The sequence below is a fragment of the Myotis davidii genome, unplaced genomic scaffold (genome assembly GCF_000327345.1).
Source record: "Myotis davidii unplaced genomic scaffold, ASM32734v1 scaffold6, whole genome shotgun sequence".
In the NCBI taxonomy this organism is placed as follows: domain Eukaryota; kingdom Metazoa; phylum Chordata; class Mammalia; order Chiroptera; family Vespertilionidae; genus Myotis; species Myotis davidii.
Genome location: NW_006383011.1, coordinates 15,351,037 through 15,364,919, shown reverse-complemented (window position 1 = coordinate 15,364,919; position 13,883 = coordinate 15,351,037). Strand labels below are relative to the sequence as shown.

The following is a 13,883-nucleotide window of genomic DNA, read 5'->3' as shown; positions in this document are numbered from 1 at the left end:
GTCCCCCCCCCCCCCCCCCAAGGCTGAGCCTCAGCCCTCCTGAGCTCAGGGTTCTAAAATGGGAATAATAACCCATTATGTTGTGATGACTACCTGAGATAAAGCAGGAAAAGCACCTTGCACAGTGCCTTACCATAGCCAAAAATTCAATGGCTATGAGGACTCCCCATCCATAGTCCTCCCAGAGATTTCCTGGCAGCCATGGGGTCAGGAATGTGCGGGTGGGGAGGGGAGGCAGAGAAGACCTTCCCCCAGCAGCAGCCTTCCCTCCCACAGACCCATCCTTGCTGAGCTCCTGTCTCCACACAGCCTTGACCCCTGACCTCCCCACCACTCCTTCCTCAGAGCCCTGTGTGTCTGATCCCCGACACGCCTAGCGCTGATGTGGAAGCTTCTGGGTACGGACTCCTTGTGCCAGCTCCCCTGGAAAATGCAGCACATTTAACTCCCCCTGGGCAGGTTGTTCCCGAGCCCAGGGAGACCGGAGAGTCCCATCCTGGGCGCCAGGATAGGGGGACATTTTCTTCCTTTCTCTCCCGCCTCTTCATTCCTGAGGCTTCTTGCCCAGAGAGGCCGTTCCCAGCGCCTCCACCCTCAGGAAGGTGTTTCCTTCTGTCCTACGGTGGAGAGGGCAGGCTCCAGGCTCTGTATAAGACCACCGCAGGGCCCCAGCCAGGTCAACAGCTGCCCCTACCGGTGGCTTTCTGCCCAAGCCATCACCTGCCGGCTGGGCACCTTTCCAAGCAGACCCCCTGGTGTAGACGGGGCACACGTGGCATGCTGGAGGCCTGTGTCAGATACTGGTTGCTCGACCCTTGGTGACTGACTTGGTGCTCCCTTTCCGCATACAGAGCCCAGCAGCTGGCGCCTGGCGACCCCCAGGTCATCCTCTATGTCTCCCTGCAGCTGGCCCTCGTCCGACAGGTGGGTTCCTAACCCCCAGGTCTCTGGGGGCTGCTGACCTTTTCCTGACACCATTGCTTTTACCAGCTGTGTGACCCTTTGCAAGTGACTTGACCTCTCTGAGCCTCTATTTCCTTACCTGTGACAGGAGCACCTTCAAACTCCACCTCAGAGGGACCTAGTAAGGATCAAGGCAGAGAATGTGGTACAGCCCCTGACCCAAGTGGATCGACGGGGCATCGGGAATATGTAGCACACAGAAAGAGAAGGGTCCTCGCCATAGAGTCAGGGTGCAGCGGGGGAGGGGGAAAGCCAGGCCAAGGCAGGGTTGAGGGGAAGCAAACAGCAACCTGACAAGCCCAGGGAAACAGTTCAGTGAGCCAACTGGAGATGAGACCAGAGGTCAGGAGTTGACACAGACAGTAAGACCAGCCTCCAGGCCAGTGTGCACGGCTCCATGTACCCCTGGATAGGGCCCTTGACACCTCCCTGCCACTCTCTCCTGGAGCACGGACAGCGAGATGCCTGAGTCCACTTTATCTTCAGTCTCTGTAGAAGAACCGGTGCTTTTCTTGCCATCAAACTTGGGATAGACCTTGGGTGATGTGTTTTTGGATATCTTTAAATTTCAGCCACCTCTGATGAATGGCAGCTATTGTCTCAGAGAGATGGCTGGGCCAGCCGAGTGGAGCTTGGCACCCAGTGTTCTTGGGGACCCCAGATCTTGGTAGCATCAGTGGGTCAAGGACCCCTAAATGGACTCTAAGCTGGCCCCTGGCCTGCCTGGGTCTCAGGCCCACTGGCCTGTTCTGCCCAGAGCATGTATTGCTGCCCGAGCAGTGAAGGCTGTGGGTGTGGCTCCAGCCCAGGATGATGGGGTCCACTCTGGAGAATCACCAGGGTAGGAGCACCCTCGGGGAGGCACAGGCAAGCCAAGCTGGCAGCCACACTGGCCTTAGCTTCCTCCTTGCCTTTCCTCAACCTTTCCACAAAGGAAGGTCCTCATGGAACTCTCGGGGTCCAGCACCGCCCACAGCCTGCACAGAGGCCAAGTGGAGACCAGGCAGGGGCCGGACACCCCGGGACCCAAGGCCCCCACTGGCCTGCACCATAGGTCCCCCAAGGAACATGGGGGGATCGGTATCTGAGATTGGATAAGAAGCCAGGCTTTCTAAAAAGACTTACAAGGCTCTTGGGAGGATGTGGACAAAGTCGCAGTAGTTGGTCTAAGTGCCAGACCTGAGAGCATGGGACTACACGCCCCTCAGGACTAGAAGGAGGAATCCTGCCTGGCCCTTAGCTGCCTGGCTAGCTGCCTGGCTTTGAGGGCGTGAAGAAGGAAACACATTTTCACAGGCGCATGGTCCTCTGCAGAACATTTTTCCACGCCCCCTCAGCCACTGCAATGGCTCTGGCTGCTCTCATTTTGCAGCCTAAGAACTACAGCTCAGAGAGGTGAAGCCCCTTGTCCTAAGGCACCAGCTAGAACATGGCAGAGCTGGAATCCTGCCCCCATCTGACCCCATGCTCTTGCCACTGTGAGCCTCTGGGTAGGAGGGGCATTTATTTGTCGGCCCCTGTCACTGCATGGACCGGTCCAGAGAAGAGGGCCTGGCTACCTTCAGGTACAGACTCGTGGCCTGGTGGTTCTTACCGACCCCACTCCAGCTTGGGAAATGCTTCCCAGTGTCTACAGATCTTTTGTGCTGCACCGCACACCTGCTCCTCTTACTTCCATGTGGGGACAGCAAAGGCTTCCTGGGCCTGACTTTGGGCCGCAGATCCCTCTTGCCATGTGACTGGGGGTGCAGGGGGTTTCTCATCAGAGCACCAGCCCTGCCCCTCAGTGCCCAGGGTCTCAATTGAGTCTCATGTCCCCTTGATGGCTGGTGACTGGCACCAAAGTCCTAGAGGGAAGTGTGGGCCTCGGGGAAGGTCACTGAGCTGGCGGTTCTCTCTGGCAGATCTCCAGCGCTATGGAGCAGCTGCAGGAGGCCCTGAAATTGTGCAGGGATGATGCCAATGCCCTCCACCTGCTGGCTCTCCTCTTCTCCGCCCAGAAACACTACCAGCTCGCCCTGGATGTCATCAACATGGCCATCACGGAGTACCCCGAGAACTTCAAGTGAGTTCCCTGGGGGCACCACTGGCTGGGGAGCGGGGTGGCCACAGATGCAAGACTGTGAAGAGATGGGAGCAGAGCTGTCCTGATGGAAATACGGAAAGGAGATTCAGGCCCCTCCTCAGTCCCCAGGCCCAGCACCTGGCATCCTACTGCACGCAGTCCTTTCTAACTTCTAGACCGAATGCTTTCTGCTGGCAGAATCACCTCCCCGGGACTAATGTGGGGAGGCTACGGCCGCTTGTGAAAACCTGCTTGAAGCCCATGATGTTTGAGGCACAGCAGGAGTGGGGTGTGTCCAGGATGTGGGGGCGCCCTCTGGCTCTCCCTCAACTCCTCCCAACCAACCCAGGGAAGGGCCTCCCACCTCCTGCCAGCTTCCTCCATCCTCCCTGGCTCTTGGCCTGGGTGAGGAAGCCAGCTTCTCCCCAGTCCTCCCTCCCTTATTTGCAGTGGGTGCACTGTCCACCCACCCCTTTCCTCCAACCTCAGGTGCCCAGTTCTTCCCCAGGATGCTTCACTCACTGAGTGTCTTCCTGGGTAGGTGGGGGAGGTGGTCCTTGCTGTGAAGTTGGCGGCACCCCCTGGGAGGCCCATGGGTGGACTTCTGGGCCTCCATGAACACCTGGACCTGCACTCTAAGGTTTGCACTTGCATGCATCCAGGGACATGGCTTTCCTCAGACCCTCAGAAGGACCTTAAACCCAAAAAAGGTGAGAAGTCTCGATGCAGACTGTGCTGTGGTCAATTTGTAGGGTAACTATGCCCCACTTGGTCTGCTATGTCCCTGCTTCTGCAGGCAGGAGCCTTCTTAAGGGACAGTTCCCAACAGAGCTCCCCGATCCAGACACCACAGGGCCACTCCTGGGGCCTCAGGGGCTGGGGCTGTGGGGCCAGCAGCAGGGAGACCGCTTTGAGGTCTGAGCCAAGAAGGAAAGTGAGTCCCAGCCCGGAGGCCTCCTCAGGGTCTTCTGTTCCTTTATCACTGCAGAGAGGCCCACCGGGGAGCGTTTGGGGGCCAGAGCAACCCATCCCTGTGATGTCTGCACACTGGGGTCATGGGGTGGAGAAGCAGTGACAGGTTCTTGTCTCTGAGCCACCCTGAGCCCCTCACCTCCATGACCAGCTCGATCTGAGCCAGCCCTAAAAGGCTAAGAGAGTAACTGGAGGTAATATGGGAGCTCTGACCCCCAGAACTGTGAGGGGACAATCCCTGTTCCTTAGGCAGGAAAAATAAATCCATCTTTAAAAAAGGTGGGGTGGAACACCCACCTCCCACACAGCTCTGGAGCGACCATGACTCTGCAGATAAGTCAATACCATTCCCCACAGATGAAACCCGGGAGCACAGAAACCCACAGATTAGCAGGAAATGTCACTGAGTCCATTACCGGTCAGGGATCACTGAAAAATGTCATTGCTCTTCAGTAGAAACTGTGTCCTGCTTCTCCAGCTGCTCCCTGCATTGGGAACAAGCTGTATGTATGGCTCTGGCTATTGCCACAGCAGTTAATTAAATGACCGATCCAATAATATCACTGCAGGGAAAAAAAAAGTCAAACCCCCTGACGTCAGCCCAACCAGGTCTGTATACTCAGGGGGGTCTATCTGCCAAGAGCTCCTCCCCACCGGCCGTCCCAGGTGGCCGAGGCCTCTGGAGGCTGCAGAGCCTGCCTTCGTGAAAAAAAGAGGTGGGCCGGGCCAATGTCAGGAGTGGAGGACGCATGGCACAGGGGAGGGTGTCACTGGGTACAGTGACCCCTTTCCAACTGGACTATCCCCTTGTGAGGTATGCCTGCCTCTTAACCTGCCCCCTCCAGCAGCATGCCCCTGCTTCCTGTGCCTTCATTCCTCATCTGCCAAAGACTGGCATCTATCCTGCCTCCTCTGCTCCCGAGGTCTGTGGTAAGACTCGGGCAAGAAAAGGTCTTGGGGTCAGTGTACAGCTCTGTTGAGGGACAGCAGAATGGACGGTCTGGGAGTCGGCCCACTGCAGTGTAAGGCGGCAGCAGGTGGGCAGTGCACGCGGGCCAGGCGCTGGAGGAGGGAGCCCTGTGCGTGAGGGAGGGCAGGCGCACTCGGCGAAAGGTGTTTAAGCTTTTCAGCGGCACAAGTGGCCACTCTTCCTACAGGCAGTCTGAAGAGTCCTGGAGAAAAACCCAGCTTTCGTGGAGTTGAACTTTCGAAAATCCTCCTGAATTCAGGGATTAGAAAGCCACGCAAAGAAGCCTGTTAATTTCCGGGCTGCGGGATGACCTTTCGTTAATGGAGCTTGGGTTTAAAAAGGCAGGAACGTGATGAGGCAGAGACTGCCGGCCGGCCGCAGGGACAGTGTGAACCTGGCACGGTGGGAACGAGACACTCAGCAGCTTCCTGAAATCCTGAGGGCTTCCGACTAAGCCCTGGACACATGTGCTGGCCAGGCCCGTGCTGGTTAGACTGCAGGGGGCCTCAGGGGGGCAGCAGCCACCCTGGTTGGACCTGGTTCCAAGCCAGGCCAGGCAGGGGAATGTGAAAGGGCCCAGGCCAGCTTGGAGATGCCTTTGCTAGTCTTTTCTCCTGGTCCTGGGTGTGGGAGGCAGCTGGGAGGCCCTGAGAGGAGGGACAGGGATATGGGGTCAAAGGGAACGGGCCCTGATAAGCTTGGTGGTTCCTGAAGCCCAGGGCTCCTTGGGGCTCTGTGGTTTTAGGTAACAGATTCCTTGTGCTTTAGTCAGGCTGCTTGTAGTGAAAGTCGCCATGGTAACCAAACAACATTCCTGGGCTAATGATGGGAGCTTTCCAATAACCAGCCTGTCAGTCACTGCCCCCACCCCAGGCCTGGCAGCCTGCCAGACGGGTTTTGAAAGCCCAGGCCATAGGGCTGGAGGCAGAGGAGCCAACTGGCTTGCCCTGCCCAACTCCTCAAGGCCAAGCCTGCCTCCTCCCACCCCTGTGGAGCAGGGTAGGCCCTCCTGGGAGTTTCTGCCCAGCCACCTCAGGTTCAGGGGGACTTGAAAGGCCCTGGGGGAAGGTGTGTCAGAGCCCCAGGGGGACTCCCCAGCACAGGAACAATGTGGCCCTCTGGACAAGCTGGAGCTCGCACATAAACAAATGGAACCATCAAAGCCGTCTCCCCGGAGAAACCTAAGCTGTTTTGGAAAATGTTTGAGCTGATAACTAGGCGTTGGCTGCGGCCAGACCTCAACCTTACCCGGTGAAGGCTAACATCGGCCCCAGAGGCACCTCTCTGCTCTACCTGGCCTGCCTCAGCTTTTTCTCAAGTGACATGTGACATGTTTGTAGTGGTGCATTCCCAGGGCAGATCAGGGTCCTGTTAACATTTCTGACTTAAACCCAGTGTGTTTATTGGATGGATCCTCTTAGGGACTTGCAGTAGATCAAAGGGACACTTGAAATACCAGCCTTCCCGTGAGAAGGCTGGAATCGGAGGTATGAGCACAAACCTACTTTATCACTTTGCCGCATTCATTAAACATGTTTGGCTGCTGCAGCCCCACTGAGGACAAGAGCCGTGGCTTACACCTGCGGGCCGTGTGGTCGGGGGGTGTTAAGCCAGGCATAATCACTGGCATTGGGCTCTCGTCCCCAAACGTCAGTTCCTCCTCGCTAAGCTGGTTTGACATTCAGCGTTTCCCTCCGCTGGCTGTTCCCTGGCTGTTCCCTGGCTGCTCCCTGCAGCCGCCTGTGATGTCACTCTGTGTGACACAGCAGTCACACCGGCCTCGGGCTCTCCCCGGAGGGGGCTGCTCACGTGAACTCAGACTAGGAGGGCAGACGAACTGTTGTTTTTTTGTTTGTGGAAAAGAGGAAGGAAAGGAAAGAGGTATTTGCTGATTTTTCCTAAAGGAATCCTTCTTTTGTTCTGAAGTGGCTTTTAGCCCTTGGCTTCCTGCCTCCTCCATCTAACTCTGTGCTGAGGCAGGCACCGGGGCCCAGGGCGCACCATTCTCTAGCGGGAGGGGCCCAGCCCGCAGAAGAGAGGGCAAGGGGCACTCATGCCCATAGAGTGGGGTTGCCTTCCCCTTTGCCGGGGGTGGTCTTCAGGTTCCAAGGGTCTGCTCGCTGGGCAGAGATCATAAACCGGGACCAAAGTGTTTGCTTCTTGGTGTCTTATCCTGGCTGGGAGCCTCGCTTCGTTCCACCTGAGGCCCTTCCTTCTGTAAGTTCCTCCACCCCCGAATGGTTGTGGAATGGCTCTGGGTGATGTGTCCATATCCTCCAAGATCGTGAATTTGTGTTTGGAGAGTCATCTGGAGGTGACTGCAGGTGGCTTGCAGCTGGGAGCAGTGGGCCTGGAGGCCATCAGTCAGCGGGTGAGGAGGTCTTGCCGTACAGCCAGCCACATGGCGTGCACGGGGAGGGCGGTCCCCCAGGTGAGCAGGGCTGGAAAGTCAGGGGAGGCTAACTCCAGAAAGCAGAGCTCGCAGGCTGCTGGTTTTTTAAGCTCAGATCACAGAGAATGAATTTATCAGGGGAGAGATCAACGGGGGTCTTAAACATTAGGGGACGTGGGTCAGTGTCACCGTTGGTTTTTCGGGCGAAGAAAAGCTGCCATCGGGGTCACATTGGGGTTGTCCATGGGAAGGTAATAAAGCCAGGCCTGGCTATGGCCTTCTCCCCCTCCTGTTGGAGCTTTAAAATGATATCCTCAGAGAGCACCGGGTGAGATTTTAATCAGTTAAGTGCCCTGGTGGAGTCTGTCCTGGAGGCATGACAGAGGCGTCTGGGAGACCCTTGTCCCTCAGTGACCCCTGGTATTTCTGGGCCGCTCTGTGACTGCCTGGTGATCACAGCCTGAATGGGGCAGGGGGCGAGGGAGCGACTGGCTCCTACCCAGAAGGGCTGCTCCCCTTTTCTTCCTGCCCCCATCCTGTCCTGGAGGGAGGGGGTCTGTGCCTGGTTGGGCTGGCCCCTCCTACCCCACCTCCAGACCTCCATCCCTGCCAGTCCAGCCCTCAGGGTGCCCTCACTTGGCTTCCGAATCCTGCCCATCCTCAGAGGCTCCTCTCACTCCACTGGGCCTGGAAGCCCCTGCATGTTCCTCAAAGCTGACCCACTCAACACAGTGCTTGCTCTTTTCTTCTGCTTGGTTTCCTGGTTGCCTCGGATGTGTTGTGTGAGCTTCCCCGGAGCTTGGAAGCACCTCTGGGGCAGAAACTGTGACCTGTCCCCTGCCCCCTCCTGTCCTCCTGGAGGGAGCCCACAGCTGGGCCCAGCACCAAGTAGACCCTCCCGTGGGTGGGCCATGGGAGGACGGAAGGGAACACACGGGGACGTAGGCATCCTGCAGTCCTCCAGCGTGCACACACCTCTTCCCCTGTTCAGTTGTTGTTTTGATTTATTTATTTTAATTTTTATAAACCTCCTACTTTAAAGGTGAAACTAATGGGAAAGTTGGATGATATCTCAAGGCCAGGTAACTGCTGATGGCAGAGCAGGAGCCAGAACCCACAGCAGCTGATGAGCTGAACAACCCTGGGGAGCTTGAAACCACAAGCTTCAGTAACAATAAAGCAGCGGTATGCCCAGTGCCTGCTCTAAGCACTTCACCTGCATTTACTCACTGAAGCCCCTCAGCAGTCCTAGGAGGTATAGGAACTGCCATTGTTCCCACTTGACAGATCGGGAAACGGAGGCATGGATGTCACAGAACGGATGTAAATAGTAAGGACAGGGCACGCGTGGGCTGGGCCCTTTGTGCTGTGCCAAACCTGCATTATGTCCACGAAAGAACCCCCAGGGCATATGGCTATTGTCATTCCCATGTTATTGATACAAAACAGAGGCTCCCAGTAGTTATGACTTGCCTGGGATCACATGGCTAGAAGGAGGGAAGCTGGGATGGAACTTGGGTTATCCAACGTGGACCCTGCTTTTCACCACCACTGAGCCAGACCTGGGGCAGCCTGTGCTGTGTGCAGGCTCTGGCCTCCCGGCCGAGGAGTGAGACTTTCCAAGGCGTGGCTGCCTGACTCAGAGAATAGCCTGCTTTTTCACTCAATTATGTGTTTTCTGTAAAAATAGAACACTTCATTAAAACAGCACAGTGCAACCATCAGCTGGAATTACTAATTACTGTCCCTTAAAGAGATAATGCCCCCTTTTGTGCATTCGCCACACCTGCCGCCACCCCTACCCCCAGTGTGGAGGGCTCCCCTGACGGCCAGGAGCCAGAGGGATCGGACAGAGCTACCCACGTCCCAGCAAATGGACGAATGTGCCGGTGGGGCCAAGAAGAGTGGAGAGTTCCGCGGGGCGCCCTGCAGCTGCACCTCCTGGAGGTGGTCTGACCCTGGGAATGCCCACAGCTCTCCAGTGGGTCTCCTTTGAGTGACATTAAGTCAGGTATTGAGGGTACAAAGATAAGAAAGACGTGGTCCCTGCCAGAGCGCGGGTCTGGCATGGAAGACTGGTAATGAGTGAGCTCTCCAGGGAAGGGGGGTGACAGCTGACCTTTCTCAGGGGTGACTGTGCACCGGAACTGCCTTGATAAGTTCTATTGCCCGTAGGCCCCCAACATTCCTCCTGGGTGGGGCCATTACTGTCCCTGCTTTACACAACAGGTAGAGCTCAGAGAGGTGAAGGCGCTTGCTAGGAGGCTGCAGAGCCTGGCAGTGTTTGATGCCAGAGGCCATGTTTCTGCACAGTGTCCTCCCTTTGACAGGGAGTGACCCAGGGGCCACGGGTGGCTCCCGTGGGTGCCAGCAGTTACTATGTTCAAGTGTTTATTTTGCATTAGTTTTATAGGGCCCTGCTCTCAGGATCATGAAGGGGAAAATGTGGACCCACTGTACCTCCGCCTACACAACCCAGGCCCTTCCCTGCAGCCAGCTCTGCTCTGCCAGTTCCCTCCTGCCACCAAGATGGGGGGGGCCCACAGGGGTGAGCAGCCAGGGAGGGAACCCTGCAGAACGATGGAGGCTCCTGGAAAAGGGAAGCAGACGAGATGATCTCTGACCCCAAAGCAGTGCTTGCTTAGCCAGAGCCATTGTCACAAAAATATCTCCTATTCACCAAGCAATTCTTTTTAAAAAAAGATGTTGGAAAGGCTCATGCTCCCCAGTCCTGAGGAAGCTCCCCCTAAGATGCTTCCTCTTCGCAGCAGTGGAAAGAGAGGATTTGTCTTTGCCTCGAATGGAACGGCTCTGAGTCCCAATCCTTTCGACATAATTAGCAGGCCCATCCTGATCCTGCCCCAGGAGTGAGGCCACACAGGGCCCAGGGAGGGCGGGGAGGAAGAGGAGGCGGATGCCAGGCCTACCGAGCCTTCCCCTGGGAGCCTCCATCATCCGCCCTGGCCAGAGCGGTGGGGGAGATTGGCAAAGCTGGTGACCCGTGGTGACATCCAGAGACACTGACCTCACTGGACTCTGTCTTCCCCCACACGAGGGGGCTGGCCCAGGCACAGACAGACACACAGACAGACTCTACAGGGCTGGACTGGGAAGGTAATTCCGGGGGTGGCAGGTCCCCGCCTGACCAGAGCGCAGTGGTAGACGAAGTGGCTGAGGGAGCGGAGGCCGAGGTGCCCGCTGGCTGCCGAGGCTTTGGTGGCATTCTCAGGGAGGGCGTCAGCTCTCGGAAAGTGGGCTTGTGGCTGCACTTGACCTCCCTGCTGGACCAGGGCGCACAAGCTGCATCCATTGGATGGGGCTGTGGAGAGTGCCGGGACCCAGGACTCTCCCCGCTGCAGCAGCAGCCTCGCCCTGGGTGGGACAGTGCCTGGCGTGTTTACCTGACCCTCGCTCTTTGCCCTTCTCCAGAGAGAACACGCACTTTCACATCTGCCTTCAGATGCAATGGCGTGGCGGGGGCGTGCGGCCTTAAAAGGCCTCAGTGTTTATTCCACACGGGCTTCTAAAGCTTAAAAACAGGAAAGTGCTTGCAAGAGGGTCACTGCTGAGGCTACTGTGGGTCTGTCCACCCTCCATCCTCTTCCTTTCAACTACGGGCCTGGGTCCCAGGAGACACGAGGAGGACCACCCGCCTTGCCGAAAGGCCATGAGCGTGGGGGCTCTCTGTGAGCTTTCAGAGGCACCTGCCTGGAAGCTGCTTGCCCGAGTCTGCCAGGTCTGCAGGTTCACAGCGGGAGCCCCTTCCCTGAGCCTGAATGCAGCTGTGGGTTCTCCGCTGTGGGCTCCCTGGGCAGACGGGGCAGGAGGCCTCGCTCCTGCTTCACAGGTCTGGAACCTGTGACCTGCCCAGCTGTGCGGCCCCGGAGCTGGGACTTTGGCTTGGGTTTCTCACTCCGGGGCCAGTGTCTGTCCACGCTGAGCGAAGTCACAGTGCGGGGCCTGAGGACAGCCACGTGGACATTCCTGCCCCGGAGTAGCTGTTGTCAGGGTGCGAGCAGGCTGCCCTAGCATTCCAGGCCTTCCTGTCTCAAACTCTTCCCGGTGGTTCTGTTGGCTCTGCCTGGGTGACTGTCCTCTGGGATGAAGATCCCCCCCCCAGTAACAGGGAGCCAGGCATCGGCCCGCGCGCTGCTTGCTGGCTGCGTGAGCCAAGCTCACTGAAGGCAGGAAGCAGCACGTGATCTGATCCCTCTCCTGCCTTCCTAGCCGGGAAATGGGATCTGAAATCAACTCTGATTTAACAGGATTGTGAGGCCTAGACCGTGGCCGGATGGTTGTAGCAACACACGATCTCACAGAACTAAGCAGACACCATGTGCTCAGCGCTGGGTCGGGCACTGGGGGAGCTAGGACGACACTGGTGTGGAGGGAGGCAGGGCCCTGTCCTTCAGGTGGGGGATTAAATAAATGGTGGTTTTACCATCTGTAGGCAAGATTGGCCACATACTTGTCTGAATTTAAAAATGTCTGATATATATATAATGTGACTAAGTGCTAACTGTAGACTCTCCAGAACATTCAGAGAAGGGCAGGGTGGTCATACTGGGACTTCTTGGAGGAGGACTTGGAGCCACTGGATTAAAATAGTGGGCTTTTTAAAATCCTCAGAATCCTTTCTTCAAATGACAGTTTAGGTTCATTCAGGATATAGGACATGTGTACCAGGGGCTGGGCAGCCGGGCTTGCCCCTGGTATCCCCCCACTGCTCGCATCTCTCATGGCCCACCCAGGAAGCACGGCGCTCTGATGTGGCTGTGGCCCATCGTGTGGGCCCAAGAGCGTCTCCCACCAGCCTGGGTGGCCACCAGCCTCCTCCGGCCACTGTTTGAAGAATCGATCCCCCCACCCTGGCAGATGGGATGGAGGATAGTCCTGAGTTCTGGCAGGCCTGAGGGTCTGATGGTCTTGGAGAACAGCACTGTTGCTCCTTCAGAGGGAGCAGAACTGTATGCTGGTCGCTGTTGCAAGAAGGTGAGAAGGTGGGAAGTGTGCAGATGAGCATATCCTGACGCAACGAAGTCTGTCCTGGAGGGGTGTGTGTACAGCCCCCTTGGGAACACAGTCAGAGGGTGACATCTGCCTAGGACTTGGCCAGATGTTGGAGGGGGAAGGGTGAGCCCCAGCAGCCTGTCCTGCAGTTCAGGGAGCTGCTACTGTGCATCTGAGCAGTGCACAGCCCGCCCCAGGCCATGAGGAGGGGTGACCGGAGTGAAAGGTGGCACACGGGCATTTGCACTGATGTCATAGATACTCGGGACAGGCTTGCTGTTGAGGAAGGTCTCACTGGCCGTGCTGAAGGCGACACTAAGGAAACCTCAGGAGCTCATCTGGAGCCTCCCAGGATCTCGGCGTGAAAGGCCTGAGCAGCCCAGAAAGGATGTGCTTGGGTTGAGAAATTCTGCTCTGGGTCACTCATGCTGATGGAATGTCAGCGGCCTGTGTTGGTAGCAGTCCCTGTCACGCCAGCTCATTTCTGTTCCAGGCCCGTGATTGGCCAGGTCTGCCATGGCCCCAGCCTGGCTCTCGGGGATGCAGGGAGCAGAAGGGGCAGGCACCCTAGCAGAGAGGAGATGCTGAAGAGGGGGCCGGCATGTTGGGGGAGACTGGGTGTTAGGGGAATGCTGCAGGGCTGGTCCGTCCAGAAGCTGTCCCTGACCCTCCCATCCCAGACCTGCCCTGGGGACTCTGCTGCCTCAGGGGAGGGGCAGCCTTGGCATGGATTTGAGCCTGGTAGTTTCCTCCTCCCCCAGGGCGGGCTTTCACTCCTCACCCACACCGCAGCTCCAGCCACTGCCCCGGCCATGCTGCTCCTCTGTCCCCCACTCCTGACCTTCTCCCATCTCACCCTCCTGTTTATCACATACCAGCAAGAACCCTTCTCTGTTTTTACCTGGTACTGAGTCTGATCCCAAAATCCAGCATCTGAGTCTCTGGGCCAGTTGTCGTTTGTAGCACTGCTGTTACCTTGAAGGCAGAAACTGTCGCCAACGTCATGTTCCCTAAAGCAGAGGCTCCAGCACCTGTGGAGTGTTGGGCCCTTGGAGATCTGGGAAAGGGGAGCAGGGTGGGAGGGCCAGTTCTCCCAGCAGCTGCCCACTGGGGGGCTGAGACCACACTCAGCTCAGGCCTGTGTAGGCCGCACTGTGGGGTCATGGTTTATGCCCTGGGGACCTTGTGGGTCAGCAGGGCATCCTGAGTGTCTGGGAAGGCTCCCTGAGGGAGGTGAGGTTTAAAGTCCATCATGAGGAATGGGTGGAAATGGAGAGGAGAGGCCATGTGGAGGTGGGGGTGGTACCCTATGCACAGGGTACAAAAGGCATGTTTGAGGAAATGTGAGAAGGAAAAATATGCTTGCCCAGACCCCAAAACCCCTCATCTAAAAAGAGGACTGGGGCACATTCCACCCTCTTCATTCTCTACCAACAAGTCGCAATCTAAGAAAAACAAGGTATGAGGAGAAAGGATCAAAGTGAGGCGATCAAAGTCCTTTGTGAGCCTGG

General features: G+C 57.2%; 1 protein-coding gene across 5 annotated transcripts in view; it reads left to right on the top strand.

Moving 5' to 3' along the window:
- The window catches only part of TTC7A (tetratricopeptide repeat domain 7A), a 109,515-nt gene that overhangs the window by 68,280 nt on the left and 27,352 nt on the right, over positions 1 to 13,883 (top strand). For all 5 annotated transcript variants that reach the window (XM_015557879.1, XM_006778627.2, XM_015557882.1 and 2 more), the window contains 2 exons: positions 852 to 924; positions 2,868 to 3,028. In XM_015557879.1, coding sequence (XP_015413365.1) covers positions 852 to 924; positions 2,868 to 3,028 — 234 coding nt within the window. The remainder of the gene's footprint in view (positions 1 to 851; positions 925 to 2,867; positions 3,029 to 13,883) is intronic.